Genomic DNA, 23,170 nt, shown 5'->3' with positions numbered 1-23,170 from the left:
ACTTTGTTGCTATTCCAATGAAATCTTATACTAATACTTTGAAAAGGAAATTGATATAAAGTATAAAATGAAATTACGTTGGCTGCTTCCTTGCAATTACATTATTTTTTGATCATGAGAATACATGTTTTATATTTCTAGTTAGACTAAACATGTTCTAAGAAATCAGTGTTTAATAATTAAACCCATTATTTTAAATACTGTTAAAAATCACAGAGAAATATTAATTTCTCTAAGAATGTAAGTAAATGTATGTTGTACTTTAGAATTAAAGGCAAACCACTGATTAATAACATGGATTTCAGATTATTAATATATTCTTTGAAATAATTTTATTTTACATATATGGGGTCCAACCAAGGTACATCTGGCAGAGTAAGTTTTCATCTGTAGCTTCTTGTATGAGGTAATGTACATGTCCTTCAATAGATAATGGCAGCCCTGTTACTCTATTTCGGGTCTTGATTACACCTTGTAGTCGTTGTTCAATGTCAAGAACATGGGTCTTGGCCTAAAAAAGATACAGAAAGTCATTAAGGCTACGGACCCAATACAATTTGGAGTTTCTACTTTTCTCACTTAATGTTAGCAGTGTTTGACTAAACAATATCCCATTGTAAAAATGAAACAAATCCAATTAACTTGAGATCTTACTTTGATGTGTACAATGACTGACTATGTACTAATGGGACGTGTTTCTGCAATATAAAAACCACTAGGTAGCTCTGCACATCATAATTCTAGGAAAAGTAATAATTTGAAACATCTGTTTTGAGGGCAAGAGGTATAGTTCAGCAGTGGATTGCCTGTTTAGTAGACAGGAGAGCCTGGGGTCTATTCCCTTCCACTATCAAACAAAATAAAACAAACAGAAAGCAACCTATTTTGAAATGTCAGTTCCTAAATATTTTAGTGAAGATTCTAACAATGGCGACAATGCTTTAATAGTAAACTTACATTAGTGCATGCAAATGGAATTTTAACTACTTGGGATTCTTTACATCTCTCTTAAGAAAAAGCATATCAGAATGCAAAATCAAGAATGATGTTATTAGAAAAATAATTTCAGACTGCGGGATGAGTCTGGGATTTGTTAACATTAGTTAAAGCATATACTTAGCATATGCAAAGCCTTTGGTTGAGTTTCAAGCATAAAAAGAAGGTTGGGGGAAAAGGGAGTCTTCAGTGTGTATCTGTCAACTCTGAGGTTTTAACCAAACTTTAGATTTCAGGGTAAATCAATTATTTTGGTCACTGATAATCTCTGGAGTCAATTTTCACTTAAAGAGAGAGAAACTATTAGCTCAGGCCAAGCTGCAGCTTGTACTAACCTTCTCATTGACAACTTCCCCGGTTTCATTCAGTGGTGCTTTGGAATGTCCTTTCACTGGTTTACTCCATTCCACGAGAGGATCATGCAGAAAAGTCTTTAAGACACTAAAATTGAAACATATAACTAGTAATAATACATTCATTCCCTTTGCAGAAAAGAAATCTTACTTAAATCAATACTTAAAAGTAGAATAAGTGAAGAATAGGAAGATAAAGGTATTATTACAAGATTTAAGAGTATACTACATTTTCAAATAGCTTATGTGAAATTATTTTGGGAGTAGAAGGGGCAAGTTAAGGGAAAGGTAGAGAGGTAATGTTGAAGAGACTCAGATGTTTTGGGGAGAGTAAGATGAATTCTGTGTGACATCTCAAGATGTATACTGTCAACTGTTAAATGAGTATTAACTTATTCTTGAACCATGTTCAAGGACTATATAATACCTTCAGTTACCATACAGATTAATCCCACATCTTTCTGTGCTCTAGATATCAACTCCAACTGCCTTTGGAAACTCGTCTGGATATATTATAAAAATCTCAAATTATCTTCCAAACAAAATTCATTCACTGTCTTTTTCTAGCTATTTTTCTATATTCCTAAATCAGTAACAAATATCATTTGTACTCTTGCCCTGAACAAAAAATAAACTATCATCTTTACCTGTTGTTCATCTGTCATCCAGTTTTACATACAAACCAGTTTAGAATCCCCCCACTCACTCCATCTCTGCTACCACTACTCCATTCAGGTATAGCCTGGAACTTGGATTTTTCTGCAGTGCAGAATGGATGCTTTCATTTCATTTTCTCTATTTCTTTTTTAAAATTTCCTTCATAAAACTCATTTATTTTTACTTCTCAGAATACTTTTCTCCTGTACTTGATTAATGATTTAAGATTTCAACAAGCCGGGCAGTAGTGGCGCACGCCTTTAATCCCAGCACTTGGGAGGCAGAGCAGGTGGATTTCTGAGTTCGAGGCCAGCCTGGTCTACAGAGTGAGTTCCAGGACAGCCAGGGCTACACAGAGAAACTCTGTCTCCAAAAATAAAACCGGAAAAAAACAAAAAAAAGATTTCAGCTACTTCAAAAGGTTATTTTTTGACTTTTCTAGAAAAAAAGTGTGTGTGTGGCTCTCTTACTGACACATAAGATGACGAGTGTTCCTTTATCTATGTTTGACAAAGTATTAGACTAGAATGTCTAGAATTCTGCTTTTAAAAGTATTTAGACAAGGAAAGAAGAGCATTACAATTTGAAAAGAAACAGTCTATTACCTGATAATTGAATAAATAAACCATGGTCTCATTAATATAGTAGAACACTATTTGGTAATTAAAATGAAGTACTTACATATGATGAACCTTGAAACCACTATGCTACATGAAAGAAGACAGACACAAAAGGTGGCACATTATATGATCAAACTGACATTAAATGTCCACTAAAGCCAGAGACAGGGAGTGGATTAGTGGAAAGGGAAAGGAGGAAGGAATAGAGAAGATCTGGTAATACTCACCGAAGTGTTCTATGTCAGGTGCCGAACATATCTTAAAATTAGAGGATGCTAATGAGTAATTATAGAACTATTCTGAAACCCTCAGAAGTTTTTTTTTTTTTGGTGTGGGGTGGGAGGTAATAGATCTTACTATGTAGTACTGATTGGACTGGAACTCAGTATGTAGACTGGGATAGCCTAGAACTTACATGATTCTTTTGGCTCTGTCTCTTGAGTACTGGAATGCCAAGCATGGACCATCATGCCAAGCCTTAAGTTATCATTTTAAAAAATATACTTTAAGTAACACAGAGTGGTTTCTATGTAAAGAATATGTATTAATAGACCAGTATTTACATTCAAGGTCACTAGTATATTATTTACAAAGTACATATAATTACCTCATTAAAGGTTCTCTCTGATCCCTCATCAGTCTCAGAGTAACTTCACATGCTCTTCGAAACAGACCCTCTGTTCCCATAGGACCCATTCCATTAACCATATTATGAGTCAGTCGAAATGGTACAATTTCTGGAACTTCAAATGTTTCTCCCTTAAAAATAAAAAGTTTTATTAAACAGTAATAATAAACTTACAAAACTTTTGCTCAGAGTTTGGAACTTCACGTCTGGACTCTTAGGAAAGAGAAAAAATACCCTCCAAATATTTATATAATTACATAGAGGCATCTGTTGAAAAAAGCCATATAACACTGCCTTTGCTTTTGGTCAATTTGAAACCATGGCTTAATCTTAGATCAAGAAGATGAATGGATTCGCCTTGTCCAGTTTAGTATACTGAATATTATAGTGCATAGTTACACATTCAGTATTCATTCTCAATAACATAATGTGCAACTATTCTCATGTCTATTGTCCTAAATTCTCCTTTTGTATGGTTTGATCTATACCATTTATTTATCTTTGATTTCTTTTCAGCCGAATCTATGGACTTTTTCATCTTCCTGTGATAGCTAATGGCATCCCAAAGAAGATAGGTCAACGAAAACTGAAATGTTCTTCTAGTCTTCCTCTAGAATTGTAATAGGAGAAAATTATTGAATTTCTTAAAGATGTATCCATTATCCTTAATTTACCTCAAGGACCCACTCTGGTACTATTTGTTGTAGCTGTTATTACCATTTAGTTGCTAGGGCTTGAAATCAGGACCTAGCATATTTGGTAAGTGCTCTACTACTGAACTGTACCCCAGCTTGACTTTTTCGTTAACCTAGATTAGACTTATATATACTGTCAAATTTGGAAATGTTAAACAACTCCAGCTTTATGGAACTAGGTCTCTGTAAAATGAACTGATCTGCCCAAGTTCACATAGCTGCCAACAAAGTCAGGATTAAAGCTCATACCTTTCATATACCATTCTTCTAACTTCTCTGCATCCTAAATAGCTTTTCTAAGGGATCCACTGATGAAAAGCAGTCAAGAGACTTTGTGTTATGCAGCTATGACTAAAAGGTATAGCTAGGGAGAACAATTGTTGGAGAAAGAAAATTCAAGGGAATATATCCAATAACCAAAGTCACATCATACCTTATTAAAAAGACAGTTGAAGTCTACATGTACACATTCACCAGTGAAAGAATCAAAAAGAATGTTTTCACCATGACGGTCTCCAAGGCCCAGGATGTAGCCAACCATAGACATGACTGCAGTAGAACGGCAGTATGCAGATCTGCTACTGTACCTAAAGAAGTACAATGCTTGTCAAATACTTTGTGCAGGTTAAGTAAAAAGATAAAAATTTAAAAAGAAACATTAAACTATAGCAATATTCTTGGTAACTTGCCATGATGTAGGATCAGGGAATGTTCTCAGAAACCACTCATGAAAAACAGGAGGGTGCCTGGGCAGGAGTAATTCTTGGAATACTTTGAGTTTTTCAGATAAAGCTGCTGACTTTGGTAGCATACACTGGCGAAGCTCCTTTCCTGTCATATACACCCCTACAAAGCAGAATGATTTTAATTGTTTGTACAGCCAAATGAGAAAAGAAGTAAAAATAATTTTGTTAAAATATGACAGTGTTAACTTTTGCTACAACTGAAAAGCAAGAATGGAAAAATACCAATTGTGCATATTAATGGTTATAACTTGACAGCATAACAACAATAAACCCTACTATGTTTCTTTAATACTTATTAAAAGTACAGCCTCTGTCACAGTTTGAATATGCTTGGCCCAAGGAGTGGCACTACTTGGAGGTGTGGCCTTGTTGGAATAGGTGTGCCACTGTGGGTGAGGGCTTTAAGACCCTTGTCCTAGCTGCCTGGAAGTCAGTATTCTGCTAGCAGCCTTCAGATGAAGATGAAAAACTCTCAGCTCTTCCTGCACCATGCCTGCCTGGATGCTACCATGTTCCTGCCTTGATGATAATAGACTGAACCTCTGAACCTGTAAGCCAGCCCCGATTAAATGTTCTAAGACTTGCCATGGTCATGGTGTCTGTTCACAGCAGTAAAACCGTAACTCAAACAGCCTCTTACTATTGAAAATTAATGTAAACAAATAAACCTAATGTTTCATCAAATAATTCCAGAATATAAGGTTTGGAATAATTCAGGTGTGAGCGATTACTCTGGACTGTGAAAATGCTACACTGTTACTAAAATTATAGTAATTTTTCTTGATCAGAATGTCATACTGGGGTAAACTGAACTGCTAGTAAAAAGGACACACTGGTATTCTGAAATAATTTACTCTGAGGCTAGTGTATGAAATTTCTCAATTACTATTATTGTTATTTAAATCCAGATCTCACTTTATAGCCAGGGCTATCCTGGAATTTAGAAATTTATTTTGTAAACCAGGCAGTCTTGAACTTTTAGTAATCCTCCTTCCTCTGCATCCTGAGTTCTAATATTACAGGCATGCGCCATTACACCCAATATGTTATTGACTATCTTTTCTTTTTGTGAGGAAGTGTTTCATTATGTTGCTCTGGATAGCCTGGAACTCACTGTGTAGACCAGACTAAACTTAAACTCAAATAGACCTGCCTGCCTCTCTTTCCTAAGAGCTAGGATTAAAGGGTGCCCAGCTATGCCTGGTATGTAACTAATTTTTTGTTTGTTTGATTTGTTGTTTTTGAGAGAGGTCTCACTATGTAGCTCTGGCTATCCTAGAACTCGCTATGCAGATCAGGCTAGCCTCAAACTCACAGAAATCCACCTGCCTCTATCTTCCAAGTTCTGGGAAAAAAGGCTTGCACCAACACTCCTGTCTCTAGCATATTACTAACTTTTAAGATAAACCTTAGACTGAAAATCATCTGGATACAAAAGTCTTATGGACAAGCTCATAGTTTGAGACTTTTAGCCTCATTCATTGCATATTTCTACCATATTTATAAAATGGATTCTTAACATTTGATTGAGTCTTTTTCAGTTCAAGATATTTATTTACCATGTGATCTTGAACTAGTTATTTAGATAATTTGACTTGTAAATTAACAGTGAAATGATCTATATAACATGCTTAGTATAATACTCCTACTATAGTAATTTGTCAGTACTACTATTGTTATGAACTAAATTGTGTTTCTTAAAAAATTATGTTAAACAGCTGCTGTTGTGGTGGAAGACTTTAATTCCAGCACTAAGGAGGTAGAGACAAGAGGATATCTGTGGATGTAAGACCAGCCTGGTCTACATAGTAAGTTCAAGGACAGCAAGGGCTATATAGTGAGAGACCTTGTCTTAACCCGCCCCCCCAAACAAAAGACAAAGCATCCCCCAAAATATGTTACAAAATGTAACACTATTTGGAAATATGATCTTTGCAGATAAACCAGTTTAAGAAGACTGTATTAAGGTGGAATTATAATTCAATAATCTAACAACTTGTATTCTTATAGTAGGAAAAAAGGGACATGCCAGGAAGATCAGGCCAGTGATAAAATGCCATGTAAACATAAGGATTTGACTTCAGATCCTGAGAATTCATGTAAAGCTAGATACAGAAGTGCCATTTTATTTTCCCAAAGTTTCCAGAGCAAGATGGGAGGCAGAGACTGGAGAATTTCTGAAAGTTCAAGGCCTGTCCTATATCCTGACTCGAGACCCTGTCTCAAACAAGGTATGTGAGGAGTAACACCTCAGGTCATCTCTGACTACCTCATGAATACTGTAGCTGTTTTTATGTACATCAATTTTAAAAAAAAGGAGAAAGATTAAAATACATTGTATACATGTATAAAAATGTTAAAAAATAATTTTTTTAAATTCTAAAAAAAGGGGGCATATTTGGAAGAGCACACCTTTAGTCTAGGCAAACTTTGGGAGGCAGAGGTAGGCAGACAGATCTCTGAGTATGAAGCCATCCTAATCTACATAGTAAGAGCCTGTATCAAAAAGAAAGAAACAAAACCAACAACAAAAATATAGGCATGTTACAAAACAGAAATTTGATCAGTTACTTTCTCTATTATACAGTTACTATGTTTTTTTTTCCTCTTCACAATAAACAATTATCTAATTGCAATGGCTACTCTTGTCAACTTGACCACATCTGGGATGAACTACAATCCAGAAATGGAGGGCACGCCTGTGATTGAGATCTTGAGGCTGGAAGGCACAGGCTTTTGATCTCTGAATCTTGACATGGAATGTCACATGCTTTTGATCCAGATCTTGAGGTATAGTGGCTATGAAAAGCTTAGGTCCAGGCAAGGTGGCCAGCCTGAGACAGAGCCAGTTCCACATAAAGAACAGCTTAGATCCAGGTGTGGTGGTACACACCTTTAATCTGGGCCATACCATCTGTTGGAGGTCTACATAAGGACAACGAAAAAAGGAAGTTTTGTTTTTTGTCTGCTTGCACTTACTTGCCAGTACATCTGTTGGAACATACTTCTTTAGGACTCCAGCTTACATAGAAGACAAGCTGAATCACCTAGCCCCACAGGACTGAGCAACTACTAGACTCTTGGACTTCCCATTCACAGCTGCCTATTGGGTTGGTTGGACTGGAGACTTAAGTCATTCCAATAAATTCCCTTAATATATACACTCCATAAGTTCTGTGATTTTACAGAACCCTGACTAGTAGATTCATAAAAAAGGATTTGATATTACAAATTACCTGTTTCTTATCATACTTTTGCCTTAATTTTTTTTCTTTTCAAAATTTTCGGACATGATTATCATCTGCAGCCATGGCTGACACTGAACTCATGTCCCTCCTGCCTTGGATTTCCTGAGTGCTGGGATTACAGACAAGCATCACCATGGTTAACTACCTTTCTCTATTATATTAGAACCCATATTAGAATAATTGCCTATGATATCTATTCCTATGGTGTTTGCTAGTTCATAATATTCTATTTCCTCAGTCTTGCATTTATTTATTCCAATTTTACTATAATAAAGACCTTTTCCTACTTTTTTTGACAGTATTTGCTCATTTAAGTATGAAGGTACATTTATTTTATCTCATGGGTTATAATTATTATAATCAACATCATTTTCCTAAGGTTATCCCAAGCTAGAACAGCTTTCTAATCCAACCAAATTTTTTTGTTGTTGTTTTTTTTTGTTTTTTGTTTTTTTTTTGTTTTTTTTTGAGACAGGGTTTCTCTGTGTAGCCCTGGCTGTCCTGGAACTCACTTTGTAGACCAGGCTGGCCTCGAACTCAGAAATCCATCGGCCTCTGCCTCCCAAGTGCTGGGATTAAAGGCGTGTGCCACCAGTGCCCGGCCCAATCAAATATTTTCATTTCTCAGAAAGCTAACTTTTTTTTTTTTTTTTTTTTGTTTTTTTTTAGACAGGGTTTCTCTGTATAGCCCTGGCTGTCCTGGAACTCACTCTGTAGACCAGGCTGGCCTCAAACTCAGAAATCTGCCTGCATCTGCCTCTCAAGTGCTGGGATTAAAGGCGTGCACCACCACCGCCCAGCAGAAAACTAACTTTTGTTATTCAAAGAATATTTGGTTATTTGCTATAGGCAGATGAAGATTTCAGAATTGCTAACAAATATTTCAGAAAAATAAATGTTCAGATTTATTTGTAAGCTACCTCAAAAGTTTTTTGCACTGAAAGATGGAGAAAGGTTTCAAAGGAAGGAAGGGAAGAAAAAAGAACTTACATGCTTCTGTATATAGAATATAAATTTCACTAGACTTAGGTAAAATATGTGCATTGCTATGATAAAAACTGTTATATGCATATTTTACATGTTTGTAGCTAACAACCTCATAATATATACTTGTAAGAATAAATATAATACCCTTTTCTTTATATATTTTGGTCAGAATAGGTCTCAAGCCAGCAGTGTTGTTCACCCATTCAATAATCCCACATTCATCATTCAGTGGAATAACTGCGTATGTTCGGATATGAAGTTCTCTTCGACGTGATTCTGCATCCTTTCTTAAGCTCTATGCAAAACATAGACAGAAATGAAAAAAATAGAATTCAGATTCCTATTATGTCAAATATATCAAAATATTGTTCATCTCCCAAGGAAAGCCCTGATGACAGCCTGTAATTAATAATTCAAAGTTAGAGAAGGAAGTTATGGGATAATGTCCCTATTCTACATCTAAACCTTAAAATGCCTTGTGGAATAGCTTCTTTTTAGTTCTCCACTATGCAAGGAACAGAATACTACATTTGAAAAGCAGTATTTATAACCATATCAACAACAAAACACTATTGTTTACTTTTCTACTACATTACAGATAATGGTTAACTTAAGCACAGAGACTGATGTTTAATTTTAATATAAGAATTGTTATTTTATTTTCCTCTCTGAAAATGTCATAAGGAATCATACTATCTACCCAAAAACAAAATTCCGCAAACCTGGAATGCATGTCAGTCTGCATATAAATATATATAATTAACCTTTTATTCTGAGACTGGATCTTGCTTGCAAAACTTACTAATAAAAAACTAAATTCCATTAGTCTACAATCCTTTAAGTCATTTTCAGCTTATATATTATGACACTTATGACTTTCTTTTTTAAACAGAGATCTGTGACTTCTGCACAGAAAAATGAATTTTTCCAGAAAGATGGTTTTTTGAAGCCTACCTATTCTTGAAACCTTCCTGATCTAGTCTCCTAAATAGTGGTACCACCATCACTCTAATAATAAGCCTTGAGTTACACTTCCCATATTTCTCTGAGTCAGATAGCAAGCACTTACTAACAAATGAAAAAAAAGGCTAATGATTACTTTTAAACAGTGAAGTCATGAAAACAGAACCTATTGTCTCTCTAGCTTTGAAACAAAACCCTGAGGTCTAGAAAAGAAAGAATGTTTTATACAAAGCCATTAAGCAGAAAATATTTTCCTTCATTAATGTCTTATATCCCCTATAAATAAAATAATTGTTAAACATTAGCTGAAGCAGACAATTTAAATCTATGAATATATCCAAAAATCTGATAAGAGGGACTTGAACAAATATTGGTATACTCATTCAAAGTATCAGGTAGAAGAAACTCAAGCACTCATAATGGATAAGTAGATAAATAATGTGAATACACTCAGTGGCACTGAGATATATACTTGATTTAAATGATAGTATGTATATTTTACCACAGAAATGAGAAAATTAAAACATATATCCCATTTCAATAGAAATCTGCCTATTAAGAAGTCCACATTACTATGACAATTATTTTCCTAATTCTTTAAAAAAAAGCAATGAGGTTGGGCAGATGGCCGAGTAGATCAGAGCACTTGCTGCTCTTCTTGAGGACTCAGATTTGGTTCTCAGTACCTATCTCAGGTGGTCCACAACCATCTAACTTCAGCTCCAGGGAATCTCATGCCTCTGGACTTAGCAGGCACCTGTATACTCATATGCACAGAGATGCAGTCATATACATATTGAAAATAGTATAACTAAATCTTTAAAAAGTAAACTGTTTCCAACCTTGTTAATCAAAGAATTGAATTCCATTAGTCTACAGTCTTTTCTCAAGTCATCTTTTGGTTTACACATCATGATGTAGAACTTTCCATCTGAGCCCTTTAAAGAGATTTTCTTTGGTTTCTGAAGAGAAGAAAGAATTTCTACCTAAAAAATAATGAGTATTATATGTAAGACAAGGCTGAAATTCTTTGTAAATCTGAATATTATATTGAGTTATGCATTATCATAATAAGAAAGAGTAAGTGGGAGTATATAGTAAATTTGTGTTTTAAAATTTTCTTTTATGTTTGTTATCTAGAAGCTAAAAAGTAAGATTATCTATGAATAGGGGCATTACCTTCTTAAACATTAGGAATATATAGGAAGTAAAAAAAAAAATTAAGAAAACCCTGACTTTGTCAGTAAAACAAGTACTTACACATGCATATTCAGGTGGTCCTTTCGGAGCATTCACAAAATTTTGCGTGATAAAAATTTTTATCATAATGTTCTAAGAGTATTATCAAAATACATCATATAAATGCATACAATTTTCAAAGAATAAGTTTATCAATTGAAAGTACTTTGTTTTTGAAAAAGAAACTTCTCTAAAATAAAGCCTACCTCATGAGGTAAATGAGCTAAAAAATACTGCTTAAGATAAAAACAAAACATGATTGTAATAATGTACAATGTAAGTGGTTATAAAAATAGTTTTAAAATGTCCTAAGCCACAGAAATTTTGGGATAAATATGGAGTTTTTAAAAGCTTTTCCCTAGGTCTATTTCCTTAAAATAAGCATACATTTACAGTCACGTTTCATGGGTAGGCATGCGGGACAGAAGAAAAGGGGATGCCTGGCAGGTAAGAGGTCACAGGCTCTTTCCCAGCAGTGTGTATTTAAAAAATGAGGGATGGGGTTGAGGAAATGTTCGGTTAGTGGAACACCTGCTGGGCAAGTGTGAGGAACTGAGTTTGGAGCATGCCTGTAATACAATGCTTTATAATGAGGTAGAAGGCAGAAGCACAACTGTGGAAGCTAATGGGCCAGCTAGCCTGAAATTCTGTGTGAAACAAAGTAGAAGGTGAGGACCAACATTTGAGGTTAATCTCTGACTTCCTGTGGACTGTGGCACACACACATATAACTCATGCACACATAGAGAATAAAAAGCTATCTGAATCTTGTTTCCTCATAAGAAACAAATAAAAATGTATTTTGTTCCATTTCCTCTCCATTTTTCTAAGACAAAAGAAAATATAGGAAAATACAATTATGAAAAAATAACCACGAAATAAGAGCATGTGAAAGTCAAACTTTTAGGCTTGTTAGGATTCCTTATCACTTAACTTTGTACTATAGGATAAGACGGTTTCACTTCTCTACATTTCTAAGGTTTGTAAAGAAACTCACTTAGATTTTTAGCTTAATTTGTAGATATAAACTTAACTACATTTAAGAATTATAGTTACAGTTATATAAAACTGAAGTTTACCACATCATCGAAGCCTGCAAGATAGGCCCAATGCCCAGGAAAGGGGTCATGATTGGCATGGGCACCCAGAATTGACGGAAGAGTAGGTATCATGACTGACTGCAAAGGGATGAGGATTTCACTAAATGTTGGGTCTTCTACCAGCTTTTTAAGCATTTTAAAGTGAGTGCTCATGCTTAAGGTGGAATTACTTCCATCAACCTGAAAAAAACAAGCAAACAGTATATTTCAATTTTTCTGAGTTAACCTTGAATCACAGAACATTAATCACAGTAAACATTTTCCTTTTACAATCTCAATTACAAAGCAGTGTGCAATGTCCTAAGTATTTTCTAATCATCTCATTTAAACCTCTTTTACCTTATAAATAACGTTACTCTATTATAGAGTATTTAATGATCAGAGGAGATAGTAGAAACCAGAGACCTATTATCAGACATAAGAAAATCTATAAATAACTTTGGTTACCAAATTTCATCTAGCAACAAAATGATCCTGAATTTCTTAATGTAAACATGAATGCTCTGTGTGTTTTGATTATGGGATATTCCGATACATTATCATCAGTTACAATAGCCACTATAAGTATGAATACCTTTAAAATCAGAATAAAAATTGAATTCCTAAGTGTAGTTTCCAATAAAGAACTAAGGATTCAGATAAAGGACTAAGCACCTGAACATGTAAAGCACTTACAGGGCCAGCATCCAATACATAAGTGTTTCCTAGTGTCAAGTACATCAGAAGTCAAGTAGAATTAATGGAAATAATGAAAGATTATGCTTTTGAGAACAGTTTATTCATGAAAGGAAGAGGAAAAAAATAGGGTGACCTGTATGTTTTTACCTAGAAATGGTTTCTGGATTTTGATCATCAAGTGAACTAGCTGTTTACTTGATAAAGAATTTTTCCTTTTAATAATCACCCCCATATAATTTAATCTCTCCTACATTTAGCTTTTTCCCCTAGTCCTTACACAGAACAGTGATTTACCCTTGTATCCACCTTCCTACTTCAGTCACAAGCATATTGAAAATAATAATTACTACTCCAGATGACAGCCATTGCTTAGATCCTTACAAATATACCAGCAATTCTAGACAGATTTCTATTAGTCATCTTTGTTCCTTCATCACAATGACTGTGCACTGAAATATACCCTGAAAAAAGTGAAAATCAAGGGCTCATGTATAAAGTGCTTGCCTATCATGGATAAAGCCTTGGGTTTAATATCTAGCACTATAAAAAGGCAACCAATTAACAAACAAAAACCCCTCCATTCTCTTTCCTACCATATATGTAGATTAACATATGAGTTGTCAAAGCTTAAGGATATGACAATATAATCAGAAACTGCTTTAATGCATTTTATATATATTTTACAGTTGATTTAGTATTTTTTACTTAAAACTATTGATAACTATTGAAATATACTTTCAGAAAAATTCAGAAACATTGGGGACATATATTACAAACTAATAAAAACAGATTTATTAAGATAAATCATACAGAGGGCAGAGAGGTATATCTCAGCAGTAAAGCCCTTGTTTAGCAAGATCAAGTTTCTAATTCAATCTTTAGCATATCAAGAAATGGGGTGGGGTGGGGTGGGGCAGATATAAAGATACATATTTAAAATATACCATTTGATATATTTTGATATGTGTATACTAATGTACTTAAAAACTTTAATGAAACATATAAGCCCAAATCACATGTAAGCTTCTATATAACATTATTTCACATTGGTTGATAAGCACTAAGATCTGTGATGGTACCGATTTGTTGCATAATTCTAGCAGCTTGTCTGTTAGGCGAGTTGCATCTCCAACAAACTTTTCTAAAGACTTTTTCATATGGATAGCTTTGGTAAGAATTTCCTTGCATCTGTTCACACGCATGGGATATGAAGACTGTTAATCAAAAAAAGGGTAAATACAATTATATATGAAAACTTATTGGCAAGAATCAACTTAAAAGAATATTTAAGATGTGAGTTTGTAATGATAAGTATCCAGGAAATCAATTCAATAACACCATTTTAATCCTACAGCCTATGAATACTCTTGATGGGCTCTACACTGAGGAAACAATCCAGTATTTTGAGATGTAGCACAGCAGATAAAAAGGAAAATAAAACAAAACTTTAATGATTTAATGAATAGTCAGCTATTTTAGTAATTTTGTCCAATTACAATTTAATTAAAATTTACTGTTAAAATATGATTATAAAAACATAAAACACTACAAGAAAGTACTAATGAAGTTTGAATTTTAATTCTTTTTATTTTTATACTAACTTTTCTATAATATTTACTTATTAAATATACTAATCAATTTGTATATACCCACTAATAGATTTTCAAGATTTTGGATTAAAACACTTAAGAAAAGTAAGCTATCACAGGACTGGAATTAAGGAATTAAGGGATTAAGAACCCTTGTTTTCTCAGAGGACTTGGGCTCAATTCCCAGCACCCTGATGGCAATTTATAACTGTTAATAACTGCAATTCCAGTGAATCCAACAGTTTCTCCTGACCTCTGAGTACCAGGCATGTAAATGGTACATAGCCATATATCCAAGTAAAACACTCATACATATAAAATAAATCTTTAAAAAACTGGCTATTATAATCATTTACTAAAAACTTCAAAAGGACAGCACTATTCAAGTCTTTAATCTTCAGACACTGGTCACTTCATTTCATTTAAGTATCTCAAAATATTTAAAGAAGGTAAAATTTTTCTCTATATAAAAAATAATTAAAAATTATTAACAATATAGGCCAGAACTCTGGAATTTGTATTTATATACTTGCTTTAAAAATACAGGACATAAGTAGTCGAAGACACTGTGGTGACTGACTAATGATTAGTACCTTTGACACAGCAGTCATCATCCACATCGCTTGCTGAGGATAGGCCAGAAATACTTTGGCTATTATTTCCATCAAGACAATAAAAACTTCATCATGAGAATGACAAATTCGAGAGATCAACTGCGAAAAAGCAGTCAAAAACTGATATGGTGCCAACCGATTTGTATGCTCTGTGAGTACACTATTTATTTTAGCCAAATCATTTCTCATTTGCAGACGATCAGAACGACTACCTGAGGGCAAATCAGTTTAAGACAGGAAAAACAAACATCATTATTTCAACTCATTTCACAGAAAAAAAAAAAAAAAAAACAACCTGAGAAAAACACCTTTAAAGATACGACATTTTATGCCCCCCGGCTAGCTGTCTGACAAGACTGTGTAAATAGAAGCGTTTAGATCAAAAAGGCATTTGTTTTCATCATCTGCTGGAAGTTTTATGGTATTACGTGCTTAAACTGACATCTTTCAAAGTATTAGGGTTATCAAGAAATGAAAAGACTATTTCTTTCCATTCCTGAATTACAATTACTTTGTGTCTATGGTTTTATCTTTCCCTTTTTTCACACTTAATTTGTTTTCATAAGATTAATTTTTATTATTTTTCAAGAATATGTTAGTGTTTGTGTGGGTGTAGCACACACATATGCATATGAGTGCATGCACCTGTAGGAGGATAAAAGCTTTGGATCTCTCAGGAGCTGGAGCTATAAGTAGTTGTAAACTGCTTGATATGGTACTGGAATTAAACTCAGGTCTTTTACAAGAACAGTATGTGCTCTAACTGCTGGATCATCTTTCCAGCCCCTCACACTTATGTTTCTTACATTATAATATTTTAATAATCAAATTATTTACTGGTTTTTATAAAGTGAAATTGTGATGCCAAATGTTATTTTATACCAAAGTTATAATTCTTCCTAGTGCTTTAAAATTTTTACATGAAGTTATACCTTTTTCCCATTCGTATGCCTTAGCACCAAAATCAAGCCATAGCGATAACATTCGTGGCATTGACTGATATATGAACTGATTTCCATACTGAAGAGATCTGCAATTACATGAGCGAGAAATACCATTACCACAGAGGTTTTTTGTAGGTTATATGAACTGGAATGTAAAAGCTTAAACTTTAGTTATGTACAGTCTTCTGATAAAAACTATGATATCACCTACTTATCCATCTATCTGGCCCTGAACTCAGTATATAGCTGTATGAGACCCTGAATCCTCTGCTTCTATATCCTAAGTTAGAGACTACAGGCATGGGTGAGTATTTGGTGCCACCTACCAAACCCAAGGCTTCAGGTATGCTAAGAAAGCACTCTACCTACTGTGATATAGCCCTAGCCCCTGAAACAATGGTACTGATATTTCTTCATAGTAGGTTATTTTCCCTTCTTTTATCTTTTCTTGCTAAAGTACTCAAGTAGCTCACATCAAAAATTATATACGATTTGAGTTAGTCAAAAAGGCTTTTTAATACTTAATATGGTCCTTAAAATCTGTACCTCAATTTGTATTCCATGGTAGTAAGCTTAATGCTCAGGCCTAATCATTCTATTTCTGAGAGATTTCATTTCTACATTTTTCTTCATGTTTTTTCCCCCTTTACAGATGATGCAGAAAGAGATCTATGTTTATAATCATGAAGCCAGTAGCTTGAGTTTTTATCACAGATTTTCCCAGAGTATATAACCTTTACATGTGTCTGCTTTGCTTCTGGTATGGTGCATATACATCTCCATCCAATCCCAGGGAAAAGTGGGAACACACGCCCTTACTACCACAAATTATGCAGTAGCTTTCCCACATTTGGAGAAACCACATATGACAGCACATCTTGAGTACAATGGCTAAGCTCAGCCTAAGAAAAGGCATCCTACTGATCCTCAATCTTTAACTTCTCTGCCAGGCAGGTAAGCTTGCTTGCTTGCTTGCTTTTCTTTTCTTTTTTTCTTTCTTTCAATATTTGTATCCTTCATTTTTATATCTACACACAAACTATTACAAACTTTTATCTAAATGTTTTATATATTTAAGGTTTCATATTTTTGTTTGTGTTTTTGAGACGGGGTTTCTCTGTGTAGTCCTGGCTGTCCTGGAACTCACTCTGTAGACCAGGCTGGCCTCGAACTCAGAACTCCCAAGTGCTGGGATTAAAGGCGTGCGCCACCACTGCCCAGCAAGGTTTCATTAAATGTAATATAATTAAATTGTTTTTAAGGAAAACATTCAAACTAAAGCAGTAGTAACATAGTTATTTAAGATACAGTCAGATATTCAAATGAGTATATCTCAATAGCTAATTTTTACTCTTTTAAAAATACAAATATAGGGGCTGGAGAGATGGTGCAGTATTTCAGAGCACTTGAGCACTTGTTGCTCTTGCAGAGAACCTAGTATTTCTAGCACCTATATAGTGGTTTATTATCATTCATTATTTCTTCAGTTTCCAGAGGGTTCAATGCCCTCTTCTGACCTTCATAGGCACCAACCACATACATGGTACATATTCATACATACATACAGGCAAAACACATAAAATTAAACAAGGAAATATGATAATAAAATCTTTAAAAACTAGTATAAAATCCAAAATTTATAGTATCACAGCTATAAACACACTGTAGAAGCTGTCAGTGGTTATATACATTTAATAATCCTAGCATTCAGGAAGCTAAGATTGAGAGGCCAGCTCGGGCTATATAGGCAAGAACCTATCACACACAAAATCCCCATAAACAACAAAAACAATAACAACTGAAAGACAGAAAAACAAACCCCGATGTAAATTACCTTTCTTCTTGGAAGTGTGATTTCAGAAATGTAATGAATACATTCTATATATTAAGAGCCCTGATATATACTAAGAGTAAAAAAAAATTAAAAATTGTTTAAAAACTCAATTAATAATTTTCTTATTTCTGATTCCATTTCAAATACCAACAAGCCATGACTACTCCTTTAATAACACAGCCATTAAGAAAATCAACAATTGCCAGGCGGTGGTGGCGTGCACCTTTAATCCCAGCACTTGGGAGGCAGAGGCAGGCGGATTTCTGAGTTCGAGGCCAGCCTGGTCTACAGAGTGAGTTCCAGGACAGCCAGGGCTACACAGAGAAACCCTGTCTCAAAAAACCAAAAAAAAAAAAAAAAGAAAATCAACAATATTTATAATTATTAGCAATTATAGCTTTGGAAACAAATTGATGAAATTAAGTCTAGATTTTTCAAAAATTGAAATTTTCTTAGGAAAATGAAACTTAGCTAAATGTTACTCTAATATGGAATACATAAAATTTGCTTTAATTACTGGAAAGCAATATTTAACTATGAAAAATAAAACCTAAAAATAAGGGATTTTAATAAATTTATTGCTGTTACGTCAGAGTTCTTCACTAGAAAGTAACAGCATATGAATACAAGAATTATGTACTGAAAAATTAATACATTGCCAAATATAAATACTAAGCATGACTATATATATTTATATAGATGTAAACATATACATAGATCTATATATGTATTGGCATCTGAAATTAAAGTTATATTCCAATCATAGCGGGAGGATCAGGAAGGTCAAGCCCAGACTTAGCTACATAGTGAGTTTGAGGTTAGCTTGGGCCCTATACAATCCCACCTCACAAAACAAAACAAAACAAAACAAAACAAAACAAAACAAAACAAAACAAAACAAAACAAAACAAAAGGCTCTATTTCATCCTCCGCCTAGTTCAAGAACAGGCTACTGACAGACGTGGTGGTGCACTCCTGTAATGTCAGAATTGAGAACACTGAGGCAAAGTATGAATTCAAGAGCATCTTGAGCTATAGAGCAAGACTCTATCTCTAAAATGCAAAAGCAAAATAAGGAGAAAACCAAGCTCTTTATTCTATATAACTTCAAAATAATGCCCTTATTTTGTTTTTTGTTTTGTTTTACTGGATTTGACTAGGAAGATACACTCAATTACCATTAAATTTAATAATTAAACATATTAAGTTTATGGTCTTCTGAAAGGTGACTGTCACAGCCTCCTGAGTATTGGGATTATCGGTATGGGCCAACCATTTCCAGAAAAAAGCTGAGTAAAAAATAGTTTTTGGTTAAATGTGCTAGGCAAGTGTTCTACTATTGAGTTATGTCTGTAGTCTAGTACTGTTGATTTTCTAAAACTGTAACTATAACACCTTTTCTATAAACCTATATCTATAAACTTTTTCTACATACACACAGAAGGTATTTTTGAAGACAAAGGAGAAAAACTGTATGAAGAAAAATATTCTGGGATGGGAGATGGCTCAGTTCTGGCTGCTCTTATAGAGGACTTGACAGTTACCAGTACCCACAAGGCTGTTTACAGTTGTAACCTAGTTCCAGGGAGATCTGGTGCCCTCTTCTGGCTCCCAAGAGTACTACACATGCACATGGTAAATAAACATACATGCAGGCAAGTAGGCAAACACTCATATACATAAAATAAGGAAAGAAAAAAAGAAAGAAAAATATTCTCTGTAATTACATTGTAGACTGGATTCAAGCATAGTAAAACAGGAAAAGCCCTGATTATGCTATGGTATGTGATAACATTCATCCATTTTTAATCTCAAACATGAAGTTCTCATATTTACCTTCCAAAATGTAGGACTATATATCGGATGAGATCACCTTGTTTTTCCATTTTGTTATCTGTTACCATTGGCATCAATTTGTCATAGTATTTGGCAAGGTAGAAATGCCCATCTTCCCACTCTGGCAGAAACAAGGTCACATCCTATAAAAAAGACATATGTTACATATCTAAGCAAATCTTCCCCTTGGCTGGGGCATAAAGTAGTAATAGGTGATTAAACATCAAGAGTATGTATCACATAGCAAATTCAAGTTATTGCGTGTTACTTTGGTTTGATACATAGTATTCCATCAGAACAATAAGCTCAAATATATGATGCTGATAAACATTTTTGCCAGATGTGGCAGGCAACACCTATAATTCTAGCACTCAGGAAGCTGAGACAAATAGTATTCAGTAAGTTTGAGACAAATCTGGGATGGAGATACACACACACACACACACACACACACACACAGACAGACAGACAGACAGAGTGAGTTCCAGGCCAAGTAAAATCCTGTCTAACATATGCAATTCCAACTTCTCCCACCCCAAGAATCAGAAACCAAAACCCATCTCAAAAAGAACATTCTTGCCTATAACCTTTGCAGGCATGATAGGTCAGATTATATTCATATTATATTGTTATATTAGCCTCTTATGAAATTACAGTTTCTCTTATGCTTAGTGTTACTAGTCTGTTTATAGATATGTCTCACCATGATGCACTAAGGTTGCTAAGGTTTTCAAAAGTGTCACCAGTTTGAAACTAGTATGAGATGCCCAAGTAAGTACCTGGCCAGCCAGAGATACAAGGCAAGATCTGATTTCAACTGCCCATCCCACCCTAACAAGGAAATTCTAACTTAGACTAACAGTTGATTTGTTTATGATGTGAAGGGATCAACTCTCTTACCCCGTAAAATGTCTAAATGACATAGCACCATGTCTTGAAGACTATTTTTTAGTACCCTATAATAATCTATAGCCTGTCTGGGCTTTGTTCTGTTCTTCTGGTTTACTTAACTGTGTATGAATATAATATTTTGATTACAAAATCTTTATAGGTTTGTATATATGTTTGGAGGCTAGTCTCTGTTTTCTTCAATAGATATACTTACTACTCTATAGCTTCTTTATCCCACTTAAGGATGCAATTCTGCTAATTCTATTATTGAGCCTGTTCACCCTCTAGCTTCTAATCAAGTATGAGAGAGTAGGAGTGAGGTCAAGGTTGTCATATTCTCTGGTTTCCTTCCTACTGAGCTGTTTCTGCTCCTAAATTCAGGTGTGGTCTAATTACTCCTTCCTACAATAATAATCCTTTAGTCCAGGAAATCCTCTCGCATCTTGTTCCTTCGGATCTAGAAATGCTACTGAATCACCATCCTCTGTTAATTTCCTTTAACATAGTTATTTATTAAACTGTTGATTATCTCTTTTAATTTGCCATCTATTTTCTACCTATATTCACTATAAAGGTATCTTGGATATACTGGAATATGTTAATAATAATAATGATAACAATAATAATAAATGACAGCTAATACTGTATAGGATCCTGAATTGGATTCTAGACCGAAAAAGACATCATTGACAAAAAAATTAAATGGTTTACAGTACACACATACTCACCTTATATTTCTTCATAATCGCGTTGCTTTCAAAGTTAGCTGTTTCTTCCATAAACCGGCCAACTAGCAGTGTAGCTCGACCATGGATTAGCATGTGCTTACTCTCAGTTGGGGATTTGTTTTCAGGAAAGCATAATTCAACACCCTTTTGAAGAACAATAAGTGCCTGGTGAACATCACCCTAAAAGGAAAAGGCAGTAATATGTCTTTAATTTAAAAATATATCCATAGCCAGGCTATGTTGGCATACAACTTTAATCCAAGCACTCTGGAGGCAGAGGCAGATGAATCTCTGACTTACTAATTCATTTGTAAATTAAAGTTCATCTACCACTTCTTACAGAAGCACTGACTCACTTCATGTAGAATGCTTTCATCATTCATCTGTTTATTCATTCATTTTAAAATTTAAAAAAATGTAAAAAAAGTAATTAAAAAAATGTAAAAAAAAGTAATTAAAATTAAGTACAAGGCACTGGAGATATATATAGATGATCTAGAATAGCAATGAACCATAAATTAAAATCTTTGGCTTAAAAAATTGTTACTTTCTTAATAGTTAATTGGATGTGATGATATTTGACTATAATATTTGTACTACTCAGAGATGTGGGCAGGAGGGTCACAAGTTCAAGGTCAGCTTTTGCTATAGTTTAGATATAAGCAACCAAACAAAGAGAATAAAATGAAAAAAGTTCACAATCAATTAAGGAAACAAACTATGTAAAACACCAACAAGTGTTATAACATATAAACATAGATGGGTATTTTGAGGGATAAGAAAGTTCCCCATATCTATCAAAAGGTACAGATAAATAAGAGAGCAGGAAACACTTAGGAGGCTGAGGCTGGTGAATCTCTGTGAGTTCAAGGCTAGCCTGGTCTACAGAGCTAATTCTAGGATGGCCAAGGCTATACAAAGAAACAATGTCTTGAAAAATCCAAAGGAGAGGGAGGGAGGAACATAGGAAAGGGGGGAGGGGAGAGAGGGAGAGAGAGAAAGAGAAAGAACAAGCACGAGAGCAAGATGGAGCAAGCAGTAGTCAGAAAAGAAAAAATCTCATTTTAATTTTAAACAGAAAAAAATCTGAATTTAGTAAATGAGTAGAAATTTTTCTGGCACACAATTTAGTAAACGGCATTTTAGACAAATTTTATTCTATGTGTACAGATGTACAAGGGAGGGCCTAAGTGGGTATATGTGTGCCATATACATACAGACGTACTCAAAGGTCAGAAAAGGGTGTCAGATCCCCTGGAACTGGAGTTACAGGTGGTTTCAAGCCACTTCATGTAGATGCTGGGCCTAAAATCTAGGTCCTGTGCTCGAAGTACAAACATTCTTTTTTCCCTTTCTTTCTTTCTTTCTCTTTCTCTCTCTCTCTCTCTCTCTCTCTCTCTCTCTCTTTCTTTCTTCTTTTTTTTAATGTATGAGTACACTGTAGCTGTCAGACCCCATTACAGATGGTTGTGAGCCGTGATATGGTGTTGCAAATTGAACTCTGTCGGGAGCAGCCCTGCTTATACACTGAAGGCCTAAAATCAGCCATAGGCCTAAAATCAGTAATAGGCCTGACATACATGCCTGCTCCCACCAAGTCTTGGGTCTCTGTGGAAAAACACTGAAACAGATAGCTGGGAGTTATTGTAAACAGACAGCTTTGGTGGAAGGCTGCCAAGCCTAGTCATAAGGCCTTGTAGATGGGTAACCTTGGTGGATAGTACAGACTTAGATAAAGAGAAGTGAATCATAGGCGGAGTCATAGTGGTCTGTCCCCTGAACCTTCACCCAGCTGACACTCTGTTCTGGAAGAGATCTGTACTC

At 34.6% G+C, this 23,170-nt stretch overlaps 1 protein-coding gene and 1 non-coding gene across 2 annotated transcripts in view; both read right to left on the bottom strand.

The window, feature by feature from the left end:
• Positions 1–299: 299 nt before the first annotated feature.
• Positions 300–23,170, bottom strand: part of Atr (ATR serine/threonine kinase) — an 87,802-nt gene continuing 64,931 nt past the window's right edge. Inside the window, exons 35-47 of the mRNA XM_028758921.1 lie at positions 21,347–21,526; positions 19,728–19,870; positions 16,046–16,143; positions 15,093–15,325; positions 13,990–14,124; positions 12,212–12,412; positions 10,736–10,879; positions 9,075–9,225; positions 4,639–4,795; positions 4,383–4,536; positions 3,234–3,385; positions 1,332–1,437; positions 300–511 (exon numbers count right to left, since the gene is read on the bottom strand). Coding sequence (XP_028614754.1) covers positions 338–511; positions 1,332–1,437; positions 3,234–3,385; positions 4,383–4,536; positions 4,639–4,795; positions 9,075–9,225; positions 10,736–10,879; positions 12,212–12,412; positions 13,990–14,124; positions 15,093–15,325; positions 16,046–16,143; positions 19,728–19,870; positions 21,347–21,526 — 2,028 coding nt within the window. The 3' untranslated portion in view covers positions 300–337. The remainder of the gene's footprint in view (positions 512–1,331; positions 1,438–3,233; positions 3,386–4,382; positions 4,537–4,638; positions 4,796–9,074; positions 9,226–10,735; positions 10,880–12,211; positions 12,413–13,989; positions 14,125–15,092; positions 15,326–16,045; positions 16,144–19,727; positions 19,871–21,346; positions 21,527–23,170) is intronic.
• Positions 16,848–17,015, bottom strand: LOC114613637. The gene has a single exon (XR_003710207.1). It is a non-coding gene; the product is annotated as a U1 spliceosomal RNA (small nuclear RNA).

This window comes from Grammomys surdaster, unplaced genomic scaffold (assembly GCF_004785775.1).
Source record: "Grammomys surdaster isolate TR1022 unplaced genomic scaffold, NIH_TR_1.0 126248, whole genome shotgun sequence".
Lineage (NCBI taxonomy): Eukaryota > Metazoa > Chordata > Mammalia > Rodentia > Muridae > Grammomys > Grammomys surdaster.
This window is presented reverse-complemented; position numbering and strand designations above follow the sequence as displayed.